Source organism: Manis pentadactyla, chromosome 9 (assembly GCF_030020395.1).
Source record: "Manis pentadactyla isolate mManPen7 chromosome 9, mManPen7.hap1, whole genome shotgun sequence".
NCBI lineage: Eukaryota > Metazoa > Chordata > Mammalia > Pholidota > Manidae > Manis > Manis pentadactyla.
The window spans coordinates 38,925,326-38,939,248 of NC_080027.1; the positions used below are offsets into that span (position 1 = coordinate 38,925,326).

General features: G+C 43.9%; 1 protein-coding gene, 1 long non-coding RNA gene and 2 other non-coding genes across 5 annotated transcripts; 1 reads left to right on the forward strand and 3 right to left on the reverse strand.

Annotated features, from left to right (window-relative positions):
• The first annotated feature begins 3,089 nt into the window (after positions 1 to 3,089).
• On the forward strand, positions 3,090 to 4,963 carry LOC130684868 (uncharacterized). The gene is made up of 2 exons (XR_008999206.1): positions 3,090 to 3,305; positions 4,868 to 4,963. It is a non-coding gene; the product is annotated as an uncharacterized LOC130684868 (long non-coding RNA).
• Positions 4,964 to 7,005: 2,042 nt separating this feature from the next.
• Positions 7,006 to 12,608, reverse strand: RPS3 (ribosomal protein S3). Of its 2 annotated transcripts, XM_036929808.2 has the most exons (7): positions 12,473 to 12,608; positions 11,153 to 11,283; positions 10,787 to 10,880; positions 10,226 to 10,320; positions 8,242 to 8,429; positions 7,577 to 7,774; positions 7,006 to 7,078 (listed from the first exon to the last, which is right to left on the reverse strand). In XM_036929808.2, exons 1-6 carry the CDS (start codon positions 12,500 to 12,502, stop codon positions 7,581 to 7,583), a joined length of 732 nt encoding a protein of 243 aa, XP_036785703.1. In that variant the 5' UTR covers positions 12,503 to 12,608; the 3' UTR covers positions 7,006 to 7,078; positions 7,577 to 7,580. The 2 variants fall into 2 exon arrangements, with proteins under 2 accessions (XP_036785703.1, XP_057363197.1); XM_057507214.1 differs by lacking the exons at positions 10,787 to 10,880; positions 12,473 to 12,608.
• LOC118934366 (small nucleolar RNA SNORD15) lies at positions 7,890 to 8,033 on the reverse strand. The gene has a single exon (XR_005033439.2). It is a non-coding gene; the product is annotated as a small nucleolar RNA SNORD15 (small nucleolar RNA).
• LOC118934367 (small nucleolar RNA SNORD15) lies at positions 11,440 to 11,590 on the reverse strand. The gene has a single exon (XR_005033440.1). It is a non-coding gene; the product is annotated as a small nucleolar RNA SNORD15 (small nucleolar RNA).
• Positions 12,609 to 13,923: the final 1,315 nt, after the last annotated feature.

The following is a 13,923-nucleotide window of genomic DNA, read 5'->3' on the forward strand; positions in this document are numbered from 1 at the left end:
TGGGCCCAGCCAGCCAGGCTCTGCACCTGGATCCTGAGATCCCCAATGTCAACAGGGGGCACAAGTCCCTGAAGCCATTATAAGCACTTGGCTTGGTCTGGAGCTCTGAGGCAGCAACATAAAACTGATAGGGATGAGCTCAGGGAGACAGGGAAAAAAATATGCCACAGGAAGATTCTGTGAGGTAGAGGCCCAGGGGTTCTGCGCCTGTTTCTGAAGCCCTGAAGAGCCAGCCAGGCCCCATCTGGGTTTGCCATCACACTCAGATTGCCTTTTGAACAGCTATCATCTATCTGCTCCTCCCATCTCCTCCAACACAGGGTCAGCCCCATACCCACCTCATCTTCCAAAGCCCCAGGGCCCTGTCTGCAGGGTGTCTCCAGCTGGGGCTGACCTGTTATAGCCCAGCACAAAGGATTAGGCCCCAGCTGAGCTCCTGCTCTCTGATTATCCCAAATTAGGAAGCCTGTGACCATCTGGACCCAGCTGATAATGGCAAAGGGGAGGGGAGTGGGTGAAGGCCCAGTCCCTCAGAGCCTGCCTACCCATGCCATGGATAACAAAGGACAAAGCAAAGGCTGTGCCATACTGCTTGCCTACCCAGGCAAAATCCCCAGTGTTAAAGGTATTTCTCCCCGAAGACATGGGCACCTCACTTGGGCTGAGCACTTCCTGTGTGCCAACAGATAGCCCCCAGTACTCTCCCGTGCTAGTGCTGATGCCCTTCCCATGCTGTCTCCCTTGGCAGCCCGATACCCCCTGCCCAAAGCTGACTGTGCTCTCCTCCGGCCCTTTACCTGCCCCTCTTCTATCACCTGGCCATGTGGCCAGGCCTCTATGTGTACTGTCTCTCGTCTCCTTGACACACCCATAGAATGCCTCTTGAAGCAGGAAAGCTGTCAGCTTCATCTGTGTTCCCCTGTGCCTGAAACAAGGCATTGCACTGAACACACTAAATCAAAACATCCAGGATTTCTACCTTGTAATACCATCCCTCCCACCTTCAGAATGAGGAAAGAGGCATGTTGTTGTGAAGTGACTTGCTTACTGAGTCTGGGCTTACTGGTGAGTGGTGGCAGAGCTAGGATTCCAAATTGGGTCCAGCTATCTCCAAAGCCTGCTCTCTCCATGTGGCCTCATCCAGGCTCTGCTAATCTGAGAAAACAGGGTTGTGTTGCACAGCTGTTGTTTATGAATAGGAGATAAAAGTAGTCCCCCTTGCTCACTGGGGTTATGCTCCAAGACCCCCACTGGGTCTACCTGAAACCACAAATAGTACCAAACTTTATTTTTTCTATACATACATATCTATGATAAAGTTTAATTTATAAACTAGGCATAGGAAGACATTATCAACTAGTAATAGAATAATAAAAGTTACGTGAATGTGATCTCCCCCTCAGAATATCCTATTGTACTCACCCTTCTTGTGATGTGAAAAGATAAAAAACCTGAGATGATCTGAGGTGAATGTTGCAGGCATGTGACACTGCTAGGCTACTATGGATCTTCTGACAATGTGTCAGAGGGAAGATCACCTGCTTTCAGACTGCAGTTGACCATGGTAACTGAAGCCATAGACGAGTGTGGACTACTGTACATTATTTCCACTACAGGAATTCCCAGCCTGATGGGATACCATTCCTGCCCTTAGGAGGTGTTTGAGGAGAGACATGGCTCATAACCCTGGTGATCGAGGCTCATAGCAACACAAGCAAAAGGTGACATCCCATGTGTCCTAATTCCCTAGGTCTATTTGTTAGACTGAGGCTATATATAGAAGGCCTGCCTGGCTCCTACTCCATGGCTCTTGGCCCCCCTGGATTGCCTACTGCATGGGAAGGACTTACCTTTCAGTGGGAAGCCAGACACAATTCCCAAGCATGACCCCTTGCACACTTAATGCTTGGTATACCACAAGAAGCCACTGGACCCAAATTTAGTTTTTGGGTTTCTTTTTTGAGTAGTTGTTAAGGATTGGTATTTTATGACTATCACTCTTCCTTAGTGGGATTCCAAAGGACTATGAGAAATTTTTTAAAAACATAGAATAAAATTCTGTCTTGCAGAACCACTGGAATCACTTATTATAAAATATGCCTATTTTTCCTGTATCTTGAAAAACTGCTATTTCATATTGCTCAACTAATCCCAACTATGACGAAGACTTAAGATGATTAAGAAAATGGAAGAATGATGGCACTGCCTAGAAGATACAGTAATGAAATAAACCATCAGTATGTTATCCTTTCAAGAAGTCTAGAGACATAAGTTGAGAATTCAAGATTTTTCATTTCCCACCCATGACAGAAGAGAATTGAGAGGACATTTTACTCTTATTTGACAAACTGAAAAATGCCTGCAAACACAGCAGCATTCGTCTCTAAGACAACAGGGAAATTGGTCACATAAGCAAACTCTTTCCTAGATCAGTTTTCTCAAACTCAAGAATTGGTGAGTGAACATTAATTTTCTAAAAACAGAAATACGGTATTTTAAGTCATTATTCGGTTAAGTCATTCAACAGGAAGGATTTTATCACGTACTCTTCCTCAAAAACCTGGACAATCAAGTTTGGCTAAAAGGTGGTGACAGTATTTATCTCCTATGATGCCTATGTTCCAAAATTTACGTGGTAGTTTGTTAACAGTTCTTAGAGACATGCTGAAAGCAACTACGTACAAAGATGGAGGAAAATAGCTGTAGAAATTTTAAAAATTCACTGGCTTGGTCATTTGAATTCATCTTTATAAATCCACAACCAAAAATGTTTAAAATTATAAAGCATATACTCTCCTCTCTTTAACAAAGTGACAAGCCATCTGAATTTTTTTCAACTACTGCGTGTTGATGATAATACAAGTGCAGAACAAAACAAAATCAAGAAAACCCCAGAAGTACTATGACAGAGCCTATTACGGATGTACCTGAAATCTGGACTCAGTAGTTGCAAGATGAATGTGTGCCAGCTTCACATAGGGCAGCTGATGAGCATTTCCTTGCTTTCAAGGGACAGTGCTCATTTTGGGTGTACTTACCTTCAAGACAAGGAAAATATGACATTGCTGTTTTAATTAACATGTATGTATACTTTATTGAAATACAATTTATTACAGAATTCACCCATTTGAAGAGTACAATTTAATGGTTTTTAGCACAGAGAGCTGTGCTGTTATATACTTGCTAAAACTAGTATTTTAAATTTCTTAAAATTTGTAATTGTTTTTTACTATCCCTTTATTCTTACTTCTTTAACTTATTTATAAAGTGACTTAAAATATGAAAGGTGACTAATAGACCCAGATGTTGGACAGCAATGACTACTTTCCCTGGTATACCGAGGGCAAAACGAGTGCGCTCAAGATCCATCTCCTCTGGTCCCCACTCCCAACGGCAAAGTGGCCCGACTGCTCCTCTATGCTCACATTCTCTTCCCTCTAAAAAGCAGACATACTCTTAGTAGTTAAAGGGTAGGGAAGCCCTGCCCTCTCTCTAGGAAATGTAGGATTCCAGGAGTCTATCTCCTGCCTCACCACACAGGCACTGCCAGGCACAGGCCAGTCGTGAGGGCAGTGGATGGCCTGCACGGAGCATGGATGAACCCACCACAGCCTCCTGCTCAGTACACAAAGGCCCAGCTGCACGCGGCCCACTGAACTGTCAGCATTAACACTAGACTGAATAGCAGAGGTATGGTTTCATTTGAATTTCAGAACCACTGAGGTTCCATCTTAATTTGAAAAATAAGGGCTTGAGATCAGGTAAGTTGTTCCCAATCTAGAGTTTCATGCTATTTGTTCTCAAATCCTAAGTGGGGCTCTTGAAATACTCTCATCTTTTCTAAAACCTAAGAAAAATCACCTTCCCCTAAGAGGTATTGCATGGGTTAATTGAAACTGCTGTAAAATGAAGTTAGTTATGTAATCTACCCATTACAGGGATGTTGGCAAGATTAAATGGACGTCCACAGCAGGCTCAGGGCATATAACTATCTCACCATGGTCATGCTGCTTATAAAATTACAAATGTAGCTTGAATAATAGGGGAAAATTTTCAGACAAAATATCAAAATCTCCTATCTCTGAGGAAAATAGTAAGAAAAACTCTTTTGAGATTGAAAATATTCTCAGTGATACTTAAATGCATTTATGCTCTTATGTTGGTAAGCCCTGCTGAAACACAAAAGCTGCCTTCATACACAGCAAGATGAAAGCTCAGAAAACAATCATTAGATGGAATATGGCATTGTAAAACCTGTAAAATGGGGTTAGTGATACCTACCCAGCTCTGCACACTTCCCAGTAAAGGCAGAAAGGACGGCTCCTGTGTCTGGGCTGTGGGGAAGTTGGGGTTCCTACGGCCAGGATCCTCACTGAACTTAAACCACCTGATGATGTAACTGGCCTGTTGCTAGGCTACCGCTTCCACACCTTCAGGCAATAAGCTATTATTGCACGATATAGAGAGCTCGGCCCAGTGCTCTGGGTGGAGGCAGAGACCTACCGGGAGAAGAGCTGGGTAATAAACCCTTTCACCCTTAAGAACGTTTTGCTGCCAATTTCTTTGATCACACTGAATCCATAGTGAACTTGCCCGGGCTGAAACCCATTGGCAAGACATGGACTCTTAACAGTTTAGAATGGAAAATACAGTACCCTCAAGTTACCTGATTTCAAAGAGGAATCCTAACCAAAACTTACTTCCAATTCAGTCTTAAGGTAACCGTTTGGTGGTTAAGTTCACGGAAGGTTACACCACCTGCTTCCATACTGCCAAAAGCTGTATTTCCACCAGTGGGTCCCAAGGGCAATTTCACAACATGGTATTGGCTGCCCAGCATCAACACCTTGCCTGTTACAGGGAGAAGTGCATTGTGCAAGTCTAGTCACACCTCCACTGTGTAAGCAAAAGGGGCCAGGATCTTCTCACCTTCTGCAGCTGGGTCAGACACCAGCATGAGCTAGTCAGATGCTCACACCTGGAACCAACTTTAAAGGGGCTGACACTAAAAAAGGTACAGCTGATAAATTCACTGTGTGAATCTGGAGGTCGTGGTGAGGACATCCTCTAGGATACCTTGCATTTTTGATGGGCTATGGATATTGAGTGCTCACCTCAGCTACATCTCGTGGTTTTTCTGAACTTTAAAAAAGCCTAAACACTCTCCCCCTTTCCTGACGTTAGTAATGGTTATACAGGGGTGTTCACATTGGCGATTTAAGTGGTATAGCTATGTACTAATAAACTGCACATTTTTCACGTGTTACACTTCAGTGAGTTAATCTTTCCCTCTCCATGCTGCTAACTTCAATGCGATGCACATTTCCTGCTATAGCACCCCTGGTGGGAAGGTAGCACTTCTGAATCACAGACTAACTTCGTTTTAAGGGGACCGTGACTTGCAGAACTCATTAGCAAAGCAGTCTAAAGGATCACCTAATCCAACATACAAAGACCCGTGACTGGCTACACTGGCACTAAATGTTAATATCCTAGATGAGCAGGACTGTCTTAACCTGTTTCCAGCACCCAGTATTCTGGATACTCAAAGCAGATGAACTAGTTTCTCTTCAAGTAATCGTCTTACAATTGAACTAGACAAGTCTAGAAATAAATACAGGAATAAAGAATTTAGCTCAATTTGAACACTTTAGTAAAATTGCAAAATGCCAGGTTTTACCCACAAGGAATAAATATAACCTTATGAATTCACCCAGTTAACATGACATCCAACGGCACAATAGCTGCCCTACATTGTAGTAAGATCTCGGGGTGGGCACAGTATCATTTACTCAAAGGCACTCAATCTTACTCTACACCATGTGCATTGTTTCTAAGGCCCAACAACTAGCCACCAACCTCACTCAGTCCCAGAACACTCCCATCATCCTGAGGTGAGGGGAAGCCTGGTGGAAATGAAGAATGTTTTTGTATTCAAGTTATAGTTCCTAACCATAAAATAATAAAAATATACAAACCCACTCCTTGGAACACAGTGAATGGTCATTAACATACTGTCAGTGGTTAGACTTCTAGAGGGCAGTATCTCTACTAATGAGATGTGGTCTCAATTCCATCAACAGACAAAAACAGAGATAATTAAATTACTATCTAGACAAAATCAGTATAAACATCAAAGGCTCTTTTAAAAGTGGGGGGAGGGTAAAAAGACATACTTGTCCGTTTTCCCCAAACAACTCAAGTCACTATATTGTCTCATAGGATTTTAATGCCAGCCTATTCCTCGCAGTTTCACATAAACTAAGAGCACCTAATTTCTTACAGACATCAGCATCAAACACTTCAAAATATGACATAAAACTGTAGACAACTTAAATGAGCTTTATGCTCTTTTAGAGTATAATGGCTGAGAGGACAGAACACAGAAAAGCAGATTCTAATCATTACTCTAAACTGCTTAGGCAAACTGACTTGAGTTTCAGACTCTTCACAAGCAAATTCCCTCTATACTTTGAAGTTGAGCATTTGATGAGAATGTATTAGAGCACAGACTGTCCCAAAATATAATGGACACTGCATTTATTTTCTATGTGCAATACAGGTTTCCTTATGCATCAGAAGAAAATCATCTTACACATAACCCTCTTCTAACCCTGTAACCCTGAACTGCAGGTAAATAAATCAAGGTGCTGTCCTACTGCTATCAACCTTCCCTATCACCAAATTCACTCCCCCACAGGATATTCCTCTGGTCAGCTCTGCTTGGGTCCTCTTCCTGTCCCATCACACCCAATCTTAGGCTAATTCCTCAGGGATGCAGGCCAGGTTCTTTATAACCAAATACTTTCCAACCCTGGCTGCACATTATAGTCAACTCAAGATCAAAAAACCCTTGCCACACAAGCACATTGAAACCAACAGGATTTCAGGGAAAGCACAGAAGCACTGTAAGCCAGGCAGCCCTAAGAACCAATCAAGTACTACTCCCTTTGGGCAGTATGACCCTCAGTCTGAATACTGGATGTACAGTCTAAACAGGCCATGTGTTTTTAAAAAGTTTTATTAAAGGTCCTTATAGAACAATATCCAGACTCCAGATCCAGCTGCAAAGGAGACCCTGAAACCAAATAAAGCACAGCAGTTAAGAACAGAATCTTCACCCAAGAATCAGGTTCTTTCATTTACCATAAGGGTATACATTCCCACTTAGGGTCTGCATGAGGAATACACAAAGAACATCTAGGAACAAGCTAGCAGACACCAGAGGTGCTGGGCATAGGAAAGGCTTGGTGTTAAGGGGGCTCTCAAAGAACAGACAGGTTCTACCAAGAGTACCTCAAACATTTTGAGCAAGTAAGAGAGCACAATAAGGAAAACTATCTCAAACCTAGTGAGAAACGTCAGAGCTTCTCAAGAGACCAAAGGCAAAAACCCCTCCCAACAGAACCCCTGGTTAAATGGGCCCCTAGCTCCAACCTGTGCTCTTCCATGTACATCAAGTATAATCCAATTTTTTATTCACCAAGTGCTTACCACAGTGTGGCACATCCAAGTATCAGTAGGGAGACAAAGGAATAGGGTCCTAATCTGCTCCAAGAGGCCCCTACACACATACCTTGTTATGCTGTGGGTACAGGCTGCGGCATGGCAGGTGGCTCTGGCTTCCCACCCTTCTGTTCTGAGATGGGGGTGGTAGGCAGTATCTCATCTTTGGGCTCCACAATGCTCACATGGTCAGGCAGGGGCTTCTTAGGGCCAATCTTACCACTTGGGTCCCAGGGGAGCATGATCTTCACTTTGATGCCCAGTACACCTAGAGGATGCCATAGTTAGGCCCTAGATGGTTTCACTGGCCCCGCAATAGGACAGTGTAAAAGGAACAGAACAGCAGGTTACTCAAGCCACCACCCCTGCACTGGGGTCTGGTCCCTTCTCAGACAAATGCCTCTAATCAATCAATTAATGGACACCTTTGCAAAAGGAACCCATGAACAGCACCACAGAACATGGCACTGACAAGGACCAAGAGCAGCATGTGACCTTTCTGACTCGTCATCGTGTCATCACAGAAGGGTACACAGGCGGCAAGGACAGGGACAAAAAACCAACTCCCAGATCTAACTATCTCAGCAATTTGCTTCTTACAGTTCAACACAGCTCACCAATAAACCTAAGGACTACAAACATGCCCCACTACTCCCAAGATGAATTCCCAAAACAGGGAGGTGTGCATGGAAAACCACAGCTGCTCGCTAAGGCTCTTAGCCGCAAGTTACTCACCCTGCCTGAGCAGCACATGGCGCACAGCAGTATCAACGTAATAGTTAACAGGATCCCCACTGTGGATCATCAGGCCATCCACAAACTTCATGGATTTAGCCCTCTGTCCTCGGAGTTTCCCAGACACCACAACCTCACAGCCTTTGGCCCCACTCTCCATGATGAACCGCAGCACACCATAGCAGGCCCTTTGAGAGAGCAAAAGACAGATATCTGAGTAATCACCAAAGAAAGGATTATTCACACCCCCACCTCCCATGTTATTAAAAAAAGCAAAGCTTATTAGTTTGCACAGACAATTTTTGATGTCCCTTTAATAGAGAATAAATCTGAGCAGAGCCTGGCAATTCTCTTCCTGTCCCATCACACCCAATCTTAGGCTAATTCCTCAGGGATGCAGGCCAGGTTCTCTATAACCAAATACTTTCCAACCCTGGCTGCACATTGTAGTCAACTCAAGATCAAAAAACCAAAAGCTCATGGAGCCTACCCTCTACCCCAGGCTAATTAAACTGATAATTAAGTGATGGGGGTGGTAAAGCTCAAGCACAGTTATTCAAACACACCTCCCAGGTGACTCCAATGTGCAACTGAAACTGAGAGCCACACTCTCAAACTCATGATTACCAAAGCTGACCCCAACCCCACTTCTGGAGCAGGCTTTTCCTGTCCAGCCCATCTTTGTAAAGTTAGGATTTCACAATCAGCAAGATACTAGAGGACCCCAGTCACCAAGTGGCTCCTTCATGATTTACTGCAATAGTCCTCATACTCTAAAACTCATGCTCACTGGGAACCCCAGCTGCTCATATAGGCCCCTAGCTGCCTTGACTAGAGTGCTGGAAAAAAACCATGTCTAGGCCTCTCTTAATTGACAACCTTAAAATACCATGTGTCCTGATCATGTATTAGTATACACCCTGGGCAATACTGACTAGAGAGCTAGCCACCATTTTAAACAGGGAGTAAAACAGACATACCTACCACTATGCTCCAGACCCTTTCACATTATCTCACTTAGTCCTCACAAAAAGGAGAGGTGGTACAATGATCCCCTTTAGCGATAGGAGATCCAAGGGTCAGAGAAGTTCAGCATGTTACTCAGGTCTCAGAGCTTCCAAGTCCAACCCCAGTGTATACAAAACTCAACTGGACAGATTTCTGGGCTACATCCCCACTTCATTTCAGTGGGTCTCGGGTGGAGACTGAGAATTTCTATTTCTAACCCAGTCTTCAGAGGAGAGCAGTGATGCCAGCCCAAGGAACAAACTTTTGAGAACTACCATTCTAAGTGGTGTAGCTGGCACTCAAACCGGGGGCAGGGGGCAGCCTTTCCTATCACCCATCCTCACTAGGTCAACCTTCCTGTGGCACAGCTTTGAAGTCCTTCCTCTGTTGAATCACTTCCCAGAGCTCTGCATTAAGTAGTGCCTAAATTCCCAACACCCAGGCGAGGCACTCCAACTATTTCACTAACAGTCTAACTTCACAAAGCACTGCCTACTGACATCTGAGCCGGAGGCCCAGCTCCAGGGCCAACCTAACCACCACATATCCTCTATTGTCCTGTCCAACACTCCTCACCTTACTATATGCAGACTTAAAGAGGTGAGTGACCAGATTTTAAGCTCTCTCCCATGAGAACGATGCCTTATCTCTTCAGAGTCCCCACACTTAATAGACCTCAGTACTTCAACAGGAATCCCAACCTCCCCTCCCTGAAGTTCTATTTTTGTCCTATTCTTAAAGGAATGTGAACAGTTCTCCATTACAGCACTAACCACTCTAAAAACTTGCTTCTTTCTTGCTTGACTGCCAGTTCAGTGAGGACATGGCTTGTCAGTATCTTATTGTTATAACCCTTAGACTGACAAGAGCCTGCCACACAGAATGAGTTCATTTGCTGAATTAACAAACTGGCACACACATCATATCCTGATACACAAAAAAAACATACACCCACTGCAAGTCTCAGGATGCTCACCTCCGCACAGCAAGGCCTCCTAGGAGCTTGTAACGCAGAGACTCTGCCTGGGCAATAGCACACAGACCTCTTGTGGCCACCTTTTCAGCATAAAGCTTTAAGAAGGAAACAAAACACATCTGTAAACCTGCTATCTTCAATACCATTGTTTTCAATAAAAATGACATATTTCATCATTTAAGCACGTATCACTTTAGAGGTCACTGTTGTATACCTCAAGTACTTCCACCCACACCTTGCACAGTGGCGTAGGCTGAACCATTCCTCATTGTCCTCTCAACCTGAGACCAATGGCACAGGCCAATCCCTATTTACTGTAACGATATTCCAGTTGAATGCATAATCCCTTAATCACCAGAAACAACCAGGGTAGGCCTGTAGTAATACTACGTGCACCAGTAATTAAGAGAACTTCAGCAAAATGGCAGTCCATTTGTAAAGCTCACTGATCATGAATTAATTAACAGACTACTGGGTGATGGCAAGGGTTTTTAGAAGTACCATTCTCAAGAGCCATTTCCAGGTCAGTGGTAATATCTGGCATTAGCCACACTCACTCACCTCTACACTGCCCTCAGGGAAACCAAACCTTTTCTGAACCACAGCTGTTAATTCACGGATCCGCCGGCCCTTCTCACCAAGAACATTCTGTGTCCTGGGGATAAATAAGAAGTGACCATTCACAGGTCACAAAATTCTGCTGTAACTTTAAATCTTGTGTATGTTGTGGTAGTAAAGTCTCATGCATGTGACATATGCAAATATAAATTTTGGATGACAAGAACTAGACTTACATTTAAAAATGCAGTTTTAAAAAGGTTACATTCCCTAAGGCCAAATGTACTGGTTGTTCCCTTAAGTTTATAGAATAAACCATCTTAGCATATACAACAATTATAGGTGATGGCCAGGAAAATGAGTTCTCACCTGGTGGCCAGGATGATGATTTCTGTCCTAGTTGGCGTAACTCGGACCTCAACTCCAGAGTAGCCATCTTCAGCCAGCTCCCGAGTGAGAAACTCGTTCAGCTCAGCTTTAAAGATGCCATCGGCGACAAACTAACCAAAAAGTGAAATTAAAAATTAGGGCATGGGTACATGCTAACTTTTTATTGTCTAGTCTTTCAGCCAATGTAAACCTCATCAAAATTCAACACCTCCAATGAATGACCCATCACGGTTCTATTATCTGTATTCCAACAGGCACATAGCAACCCTTCTCAGACAAATGCCTCTAAGTCATCTTTTGGAAGTTACTTTAACCCAAAGGCCCTTGTAACTGTGCCACAGAACGCAGTACAGAGCAGGGGCCACCTGGACAAAGATAACACCTCCAGTCAGACTCGTCATCTTCTCTTCACTGAAGGGTTTTTAAGACTATCCTTTGTATGTATCCACCCTAAACAAAAAAACTGCTCTCAACAGCACAGTTACAGTACTTTCATTCATTCAGCACAGCTGAGGCACTATCACTGTTAACTACGGAAAAGAACAGGAAGTGACTTATGTTAAGCAGCCTTACTTGTGCACACAACCTGGAGCTTTAGAAGAATCTCAACCATTTGTCTTGCCTTAATGTACCTGCAGCTTACACACACAAAAGCTGTGCACTTAATTTCATTATGTGTAAACAAAATGGCCAAGCACGCGGTTCTAAAACTGGGCTTTACACAGTTCTCTCCCATGGGAAGGCCCTAAATTAAATTCGAGGAAGCGTTCTTCCCCACGTTCCCTCCCTCCATTGGCCCGTAATTTCTCCTTAGACGGAAAATGGGGCAAGAAATTGTTCAGTAGTCTTTCCAATTAAGTCTTTCGGGTCAAAAGGCTGCACCCAGACACAACTATTAAGAACGCAGGAATACACTGTCGCCTTCCTTTCCGAAGGCCAAAGCCATGACTAAGATCTCAGGGGGACGGCTCATGCGCTCAAACTACCAACACGTCTACTAATTTTCTTGACCGAGAAATGCTCATAAGCGCCATCTCCGGGGCAGGAGGGCACCGGTGGCCGTCTCCACTCGCCGCCCGGAACCGGCAGTTATCTGTCTCTTCCTTTCCCCGTCACACTGCGCTCGCCCGGCTCGGGCCCCGCATTCTATCCACTGCCATCCGCGGCCCAAGGGCATGCCACGCGTCCCAAGCCACTTCCCAGAGCAGGGCACGGACCTGCGATCTCGCGGCGGCACCTCCAGAGAACCCTGACCCGCGAGGCGCCACAGTTCCCTGGACCCGGGCGCCAGGGTCTCACCTTCCTTTTCTTGGATATTTGCACCGCCATCTTGTCACCGCGCGCCGCCGTAAAGAAAGGAAGTGGCTCGCTAGCGGAAGTGGGTATAAAGGGCGCGGAGCGGTGACGAACCACTGCGCGACGTCGACTCCTGTTGGTTTTCATGGGAAATGTAGTCTTTAGACAGGCACTATGGAAAAGAGGAGAGAGTAATGGAGACACCTATAGGCAGAAACAGGAAAGGGAGCGTGTTAATCACAACTGCGGAACTGCAGGGAGCTTTAAAGTCCAATTCTTATTAGTTTAAAAATAAGCAACGTGAGACGCAGAAATGGAAATTACACGTATAAGCTCCCACAACAACCACACGGAACCCTGGAAACCTACACTCTACACTGTGATGAAAATTGGCTGAAAGCCCTCAATGAAATGCATTTAGATGCTCAGCTCTTCCAATCTCTGTCCATTTCCTCCGTTTCAAATGATAATAATGTATAATATTTATTAAATATTCCAAGGATTGTTATATGCTCTTCATATTAACTCATTTACCTCCTCCTCACTTTCATAAAGTATGTTGTAACTTTTAACAGAAGACCTGAAGTAGTGACTCATGGGCTCACAATCCTTTTACCATTAAAAACATTTCCCCTCAGATTTTATTTTGAAAAATTTCAAATGTACAGAAAAGTCGAAAGAACTATGCACACCCATATATGCATCACCTAAGTGCTACAATGAACATTTCTGCTATATTTGCTTTATCACATATCTATCCATTCCTCTATCTACCGAACAATGCATCTTTTGATGCATCAAAGTAAGTTGCAGACGTCAGTACACCTCACTGCTGAACACTTCAACAACAGTTTTATTTCCCAGTTTTATTGAGGAATAATTGACATACATTACTGTATAAACTTAAGGCACACAGCATGGTTTGATTTACATATATTGTGAAATGATTACCATTTGAATAGGTTCCGCTAACATCTATAATCTCATATAGATACAATAAAAAAAGAAAAAAGAAAATGCTCTCTTTGTGAAAAAGTTTTATTTTAAATTCGAATAGTTTGTCTACATATGAAAATCAGGAAAATTTCTCTCTAAAACTATTTTGGGCTTTTCTTAAAAATGTAGAAAGATCTAGCCACATACCAGGCCCACATTTCCTCAGGGCAGCACCCTGCTTCCCTGTTAGATGGAAAAGGGCTTTCCTGTGCACCTTTCCAAGTGCCTGAAAGCATCATTCATTTATTGTCTGGTCCCAGAAGCCATCTGAGCTTTTCCTCAGCATTAAAAAAACTTTGATGGGAATAGCTGTCCGATAAGCATGGAATTAACAGAGTTCTTGGGGTAGCTAAGCAGAAGGACCAGGGAAGATGAAAAGTGGGTGAACAAGATGGATAGGCTGTGGACCTGATGCGTCTTGGTGATGAGCTGAGGTTGAGGAGGGAATTGAAAGGGAT